The sequence below is a fragment of the Pseudonaja textilis genome, chromosome 2 (genome assembly GCF_049901715.1).
Source record: "Pseudonaja textilis isolate UNSWEBS1 chromosome 2, rPseTex1.2, whole genome shotgun sequence".
Lineage (NCBI taxonomy): Eukaryota > Metazoa > Chordata > Lepidosauria > Squamata > Elapidae > Pseudonaja > Pseudonaja textilis.
The window spans coordinates 120,752,455-120,760,201 of NC_141991.1; the positions used below are offsets into that span (position 1 = coordinate 120,752,455).

General features: G+C 44.6%; 1 protein-coding gene across 1 annotated transcript in view; it reads right to left on the bottom strand.

The window, feature by feature from the left end:
• The window catches only part of ERBB3 (erb-b2 receptor tyrosine kinase 3), a 99,178-nt gene extending 93,975 nt beyond the window's left edge, over positions 1-5,203 (bottom strand). Inside the window, exon 1 of the mRNA XM_026711074.2 lies at positions 4,761-5,203. Coding sequence (XP_026566859.2) covers positions 4,761-4,845 — 85 coding nt within the window. The 5' untranslated portion in view covers positions 4,846-5,203. The remainder of the gene's footprint in view (positions 1-4,760) is intronic.
• Positions 5,204-7,747: the final 2,544 nt, after the last annotated feature.

Genomic DNA, 7,747 nt, shown 5'->3' on the forward strand with positions numbered 1-7,747 from the left:
GGATTCTGTGCATTATTCTGGTGAAAAACAAATACCAGCAAATGTACCCACGGTGCAAATAACAAGCAAGAATCGCATTATGATGAGCAAAATGCTTAGTAAAAAAGATGACTATTAGGGAAAACTGCGTTCAACAGTGCAGACATTAACAGAAACACACATGACACATATACTAGTTTTCACGCCCATTTTCAAAGGTCTGCGCATTCTTTAGAAAGCTTGAAGGAAAGCACTTGAATTGGAGCAGAGGTATCGTTTGATGGGGATAACTGGGTCCCATTTCTGGATTTCCACTAATAAGGGATTCTTTCATTATCTCTATAGTTTTGTCCCTTTGTATTTTTCAATTTCTGTTGACTAGTTTTATTCTGCCTTGCACCTTATGTTTATGCTGTTTTGTTACTTCGGAATATGTCGCTTGTTTACCCATTAGGTATTTTCCTAGGGGAAGTTAATCTTTTGTGGGCATATTTTTTTTCCCCCTGTTCAATTTGAGCAAAATCAGCCTCTTATCATTTCACCTCTCCCTTCTCATTTATACAGTGCTTTATGAGAAGAGGTTCTACTAGACAAGCTATGGCTGACTATAGAGATTCTCAGTCATTCAGGTCATGGTTGTCCCAAGGGTGATTTTCCAAAAGTTCTAAAGAAACATATTTTTGGGGGGGTGGGGGGGACACCCAAGAAAGACCAATTACCTTTTGTAAAAGCAACTTTGGGACAGGCTGTGCCTGATACATGGACAAACAGGTAGGATCACTCCAGCAAGCATCTCTTAGAAACAGCCTTAAAGAAGCAAGGAAGTGCCATAACAACAGACAAGCTCATCAGCAGATGCAAATAAGAGTCCAGGACAACTCAAGTCACTAAGGATGAATTGAGGTGATTGATGAACTCGAGCCAACCATTTCATTTCTCACTTCTCATCAGTTCCCCTTACCTGAGGTATCCGCTGGGCACAGTCAAAAAAAAAAAAAAAACCACCAAAAGGGTTGCCATGACAGAGCAAGCAAAGTTTCACATAAAAACAACAACAGAGCTTCGATAACAACATCCCTTCTACTTCAATTGTGCCCTACAGACGCTGCTGACCGTTTTGGCAGTTGGCTACTGGCAACCACCAAGTGACACCTTGTTTGTCAGTTGTGATTTAATGCATTGCTTTTCAGCTGAACATGCACTTGGCAAGTTTGCTAATCCATTAATCCCTAAATTAAGAAAGCAAAAACATATCATATCGGGGGCATTCCTGGGAGGATAATGTCCCTTTATTCTTCAGCAACAGTCCCCAAAAGGAATATAGAGGGGAATAAATGAGGTTTGAAGGGAGCTGGATTCTGAGATCCAGGCCCAGAGCAAAGGAGGAACGCTCAGTAGTGACCTCCAGCCCCCCACCCCCTCTTTCCTTCCTGGGGGGCATTTTTGCAAGTGGAGAAATGTTCCAATGCATCTGCAGTAGAAGTCAGGCCGGGGCTAATCGGATGAGTGCCTCCCAGATTTGCATCCTAATTAAACTTGAATGCTTGCAATTCCATTTCAGCTCACCACCCTCCGAGTTTGGGCCAGACTAGCAGCTGGCTTCTCTGGACCCCCCTTTTTAAGAATTGTTGTTTTCTTTATTTCAAGCACCAGGAATGTGTCAACGTAAAATGGACTTTCAAGTTTCCCCATTTAGATAGGAGGAGGAGAAATGAAGCGTCCTTCTGAGAGACGACTGGTCTTGGTTTGAGAATTAAAAGTTTTGCTGCTCAAGGCAAAGTAACCAAGGATGGCTGCCCCTCTTAAATACTTTGTCCCCAAAGTCACTAAGATATATTGGCACCTCAAAGAGAACCCCTCTTCCCTTTTCTAGCAGCAGGTACATACAGGTAGTCTTTGGTTAGAGATTGACTCATTTAGCAACTGTTCAGAGTTACGACAGGGATGGAAAAAATAACTTCACAATCAATTCTTGTATTCATAACCTTCACAGATCTGCAAAGCAAAGGAAAGCTGACGTAGGATGCATTTTCACTGAGCAACTGCTTCACTTAACAACTGAGTTGCCATGCCCAATTGTGGTCGCTAAATGAGGACCAGCTGTACCTAAAAGAACCTCAAAGTTCTGATGAGGTATTCTTGTCCCACATGGGAGTTTCTAACCCAGACATCCAACCACAGCCTTCTCAGCCATGATCTCCTTCTGCCAGAGGAAGAGGTCTCTCTCTCTGAGAGATGTTGAAATGGTTTTCTTTCTGCCATAATTCCTTCATTGTAAGGAAAGTTATTTTCTCTTTGGTTTTGGTTTCTTTTCTGTACCTTTTTAGAAAGAAAACTGGAATTCTGGGTTATCCTAGAGGGAAAAGGTAGATACTACAAATTTTTGTTTCATTGGAAAATACTTTAGTGATTCAAGCATAATGTATTATGGCTGTGCAAAGATTTCATTCAGATATTTGATTTGAAGATAATTTAATTAAAACACTTTTTTTCAAATTGTATTCCAAATAGTTTGAACCAAACTGAATCGAACATCCATTTGTAAAAAAAAAATCTGGACCATTTGAGAAACTGGCATGTGTACACACATGTTTTTCCAAAGCCTAGACAGGATCAAACTGATTGTCTAAATCAATTCCAAAATCTGGTAATCCAATGGATCTGACTTTCTTGGTTGAGTTCAGAAATTCTCATCAGTGGAGACTGGCCTGTGAAACCAGTTTATCAATTTGGAGAAACCATCTACAACCTGGCAATGTAGACTGAGACAATAAGAATGTTCATGGTGGCTGGGAATGATGGGAATCTATGCCTTAAGACCCCGGAGGGAACAAGACATTCAGAAGGGGTTACTTCTTGTGTCTTTACATCCAGAATCTAAGAAAGAAGGGCACCTATGAAGTTGTCCAATGCCTAGAAGGCATGATTAACCTTTTGAACAGTATCTGTTTAAACGTTCTCCCCCCTCCCCCTTATTACTGACAGTTGGTGTAAGAATCCATAAAACAAGACCCAGTGGACTTAGCCCTTCCAATCAAACCCATAAGAAGCCATAAAACAAGACCCAGTGGACTTAGCCCTTCCAATCAAACCCAACTTTTTATGGTATCTGTTTATTCTTATCGTCGGCACCTTCCTCCCCAACATACAGACAGCTTAGGCTGAGTCAGGGTTTGCAAAATAAGTTTTCCCTCTCCTTTGGATGGTGCAACTCAGCAGTGGATGATGGGAAGGCTGAAAGTTTCTAAGTCCTCAGACAAGGAGATGCTGCTTAATTAGAAGCCTCGTCTGCATAATTTGTGCACAGGGAGTATTTCCAGGAAGTCCATCACATCTCTTCCTCCAAGCATTTCTTAAATTTGAATATGTTTTATTGTAATGTGTAAATTTTTGTCTGTATTTTTGTTATGGTGTTTTGATATTTTTATTCATATCATATTTTATTCATATTCATTGTCAAAGACACAGAAATGCAGAGTATATAAATATCCTGCTTCCCTGAGAGAAAGGTTTGCCACTGCTTTTTGGTTTTTTAAAAACTCCTTAAATAGTTTATGAATACGGGATCTCCTGGAAGTGTCCATCCCATCTAACTACCAATTTCTTTTTGCCTCTCTTAATATCAGCCAAGATGCCTTTAAAAAGCATGTTTTTCTTCTTCAGCTAGTCTGGGCACATAGGTCTTATTGAAGCTGCAATTGAAAATACCTTTTATAGATTGAATATACCACAAAACAGTATATCATTCTACTGTGTGTGCATGTGTGTATACAGATATTTGATCCCCCCTCCCCCGGAAAAATTAAATGTTTGTGGCTGTCAAAAGGATTCTGGAAAACAAGCTCATTAAGGATAACAGTAATCGTCCTGAACAAAATTTAATCCATACAAAAGTTCAAAATCACTTGCAAACCAGGCTTTATGGCTCTTAGCATCCTTCAGACCTCAAATCTCAGCTGTACAGAATAAGAGGTTTCGGTTATTTAAGTTATATGTGGGTCGCATATTACCTAAGGAAGAGTAAACGCTCTCTGTGCATGCTCTGGGGCACTAATGAATTTTTAGCCCGTACGCTCAAAGTGAAGGCGCTAGAAACAAGCCGGGGTTCTTCGCCGCTTTTGACTAATGCCCTAAAAACACTCCCCACCCAGCCACCCACCTCCGGGCAAGAAAACTCCGCGAAGCCCAGCCTTTCGCCCCCTTTCACGCCGAGAACGATTGAGGCGACGAAGCCGGCGAAACCACATTTCCCAAATTCCTCTGCCTTCCAGTTTCGCCATTCCTTTCGCGGGGTTTGGAGACAGTCCGCGTTTCCCCCTAACCCCACCGCGTCAGCCGGCGACCTAGCTTCCTAAAGTTACAAAAACGTACCTAAACTAAACCCAAACCATTCGCCGCTCCCTCAGACGGGGAAAGGTGGGGGGGGGGGGTCCGGGGAGGGAGACAAACAGGTTTTGCCTCACGGCGGCGGCGGCGGCAGCGCGCAGGTTCAAAGGCGTCTGTCGGCGGGGCGAAACTCTCGCACGCTTCGCCTTCCCAGCCGCGGCCAAAACACGAGGAAACTTTCCTTCCCGATTCACGCGGGGTGGGGTGGGGGGATCCGATCCCCAGGGAGCGAGCAAGGCAGCATCGCGCCCGCGTTCAACACGCCCACAGCTTCAGATCCTGTTTGGGGTTAAACAGATCCTTGATCGCTTTGGGTGTAAAGGGCCATTCCTCCGCGCGATCCCGCTCCACAACCCACCGGAGGCCGCGAAGCGCAAGAGGCGAGCGGGGCTTACCTGCTTGAGAACCTGCCGAGCGGACGCTCCACCAGAGGAGCAGCGTTAGCGCGGGCAGGCAGCTTCGGATCTGGCGCTTCTTCATGGTTCACGGGGGTAGGGGAGGAGTGGGGGGCTTCGGGGGTTGTTAACCTCGAGGAGAGAGAGAGAGAGAGCCCCGTTCCCCGTTCCTCCCGGCGGCGTGCGCGGGATCCCGGGCTACAGCATTCCGCTTTGGGATGGGAAAGCCGGAGCAAGAGGAGAAGCACCTGATCCAGACCGAAGGCGGACGAGTGGGGGGCCGATCACTTGCTTCTTTCCTGCTTCATGGGGGTCTTTGGCGAATCGCCCTTCGCCGACGCCTCTTTTTTTTTTTTTTTTTCGGCCTCACCCTTCCCAAAGTGGCCAATTCACCCTACCGGAGCCACGAACTCCGGCTCGTAGGGCTTTGATCTGTTTTACTCACGCACAACTCACAAATTACACACACTTCATTCACGAGAAACTCGGGCGTCATTGGTCCGGGCTGCGCCGCGCTCCGGCCAATCAGAGGCCAAGCGAGAGAACTCCGGAACGAGGAGTGAAAAGCGGAGATTTGTTTTGGGGAAAGAGAAAGCGCGCGCGCGCGAGAGAGAGAGAGAGAAAAGTCGACGCCAGCTACCAGTTTGTTCGTCCGACCGTCGCTGTCGCGATAACAATTAAGGATGCATCGATACAGTAGTCGCTGCTTGACCCCTTAAGTTGGATAGCCTCAGAGGAGGGCTAAATAAATGTGATTTTGTCACACCGGATGGTTTCGTTGATGGGCCCACCTTCAAAATGAATTTTTCCTCATGGATGATTTAAAAGTGTCCTTCATTGTCCCACTTTCGCCTTTTTCTATGACCACCCTTGAACGACCCAAATTAATGTTCAACATCTGTAGTAAACTCATTTAGTGTATTTACTAAAGTTCATCTGATCTGCATTAACCCCAAGAGCTGGGTCAATCAGTATTTCTTAGGCTAACATTTGTTATCTTATTTTGAATCCTACATAATGTAGCCTAATTCAGATACATGATACTCTGAAAAAAGCCCCAAATCAGGGGTGGGATGCTACCAGTTCTGCTCAGCTCTGTAGAACCAGTAGCTCTGAAGAGCAGCAGACACAGAACCGGTTCGTGTTTGCTGCTGTTTGGCCCACTTGCCCGCCGAGCTCTTATCTGACCTTTATTTCCTGCTTTTTTGACTTCAGCTGTGCCGCGCAAAGCAGATGAGGTCAAAAAAGCAGTAAAAAAGGTGTTTTTCAAACGTTGCGCACCTGCGCACAGCGCTTATCAGCTGTCCAGGAGGCACAGCTTTTGTTGTATTACACACGTGTGCAGCATGCGTCCGGCGTGCAAAACGTAAGGACCGAACCGGTAGTAACACTGGTTGAATCCCACCCCTGCTCCAAATGCTAGGAAAGGTAGAAGAGTAAAAAAAGATGGATGACCAGCTGTAAGGTGGTTGGACTTAGTTACAATGGCAATGGGTGCATCATTGGAAATCCAGAAAGACTAGTTTAGGGATTGATAGTTATGGAGAAAATCTATGTGATCGCTAGGAATCAATACAGAATTGATGGCCCATAGTCCATTCGGTGGACTAGCTTGTAGTTCAGTATATCATGAGATCACAATAATAGGGTAACCATCATCACTGCCATTTGTTATGGGAGATCAAGGTACAAATCCCTGCTTAGACACACAAAGTTCATCAAAAGATTTTAGGCAGCTTGCTATCTCAGTTTCACTTGGCCTGCCTTACAAGGTTCCTGGAAGAATACGTGGGAAGTAATGTGCTTATTGAACAAGTCTCCAAAGAGATTAATGTTTGGAAGCTAGTTTGAACATATTAGAAGAAACATAGGACAATGTAGGAAACATAGGAAATCTACAGATTAGTAGTCCATCTTAGCTCGATTCTGTCTGTAAGTGTTGAACAGTGGTTCTTGGATTCAAGCAGGATTTCATCCCAAGATTTCTAGCACCTGAAGATGGCTAGAGGCTGAACCTGGGGCCTTCTTCATTTTAATCATGAGTTTCTTCACCCTCCAACAGTCCCGCCTTGTCTAATGCTACACCCCAAGGGAGTAGCATCTGAACTAGGGAAGGGCATTTAGACCAGCCTTACCTACATGCAAATTAATCTAGGAATTAGAAATGTTGACTTTTAAGTTGAGTAGATGATCTCATTCCCAATTATGGATTTGATCAAAGGTTCCATAGCCCATCCTCTCCTTGCCATGATTATGGAGTTGATTGTGTAGGAATCTAAGGAAGTCAGCAACAGAGTTGCCGTGTGTGAAAATACAATATTTCGGTTTTCCTCTACCATTGTGGTGCTCAGTCTCAGCTGGCTGATCTTCTATGTGACAAGTGTGGCAGCTGTTTTGCTCTGAGTTCCACACTTTGGGGAAAGTAGCCAATTAAAAGTAGCCAATTTACTCTCTATTTCCTCCTGGGTGCTCACAAACTTTCAGAATTCTGGCATCCTGGCAAGAGGGCTGGAATTGTGCTTCATATTTATGAAATCACAAGATCTTTAGCTAGAGGATACAGCCGGGAGAGTGTCCCCATTGGCAAGGTCACAACACATGATGCAGAGATGATGGCAGAGATTCAGGAGTGGGCGCCCCGAACAATGGCCATACTCAAAGGCGAGTGGGAGGAAATGAGATCAGTGTAGCCAGAGAGGGAAAGCAATGTTCACGGATGCTGGTTGGCTAAGGACTCCTCACCACAAAAGAGATTAAGATTCACCTGGCTCTGATACGCCATTTTGCTGAAAAGACTCTGGACTCATGATAAAAGTCACACAAGACAGGGAGATCATCTAAGGAAGGTGCAGCTTTGCAGAGTATTGTTTTTATGCTTCAAACTGCCCAAGTGAGGTGTTTCAAAGTTAAATCCAACTCACTTTACAGCTTGTAAACTCCCTAAATTGTTTCCAAGGATAATCATGAATAAACTTAATTGCCCAGCA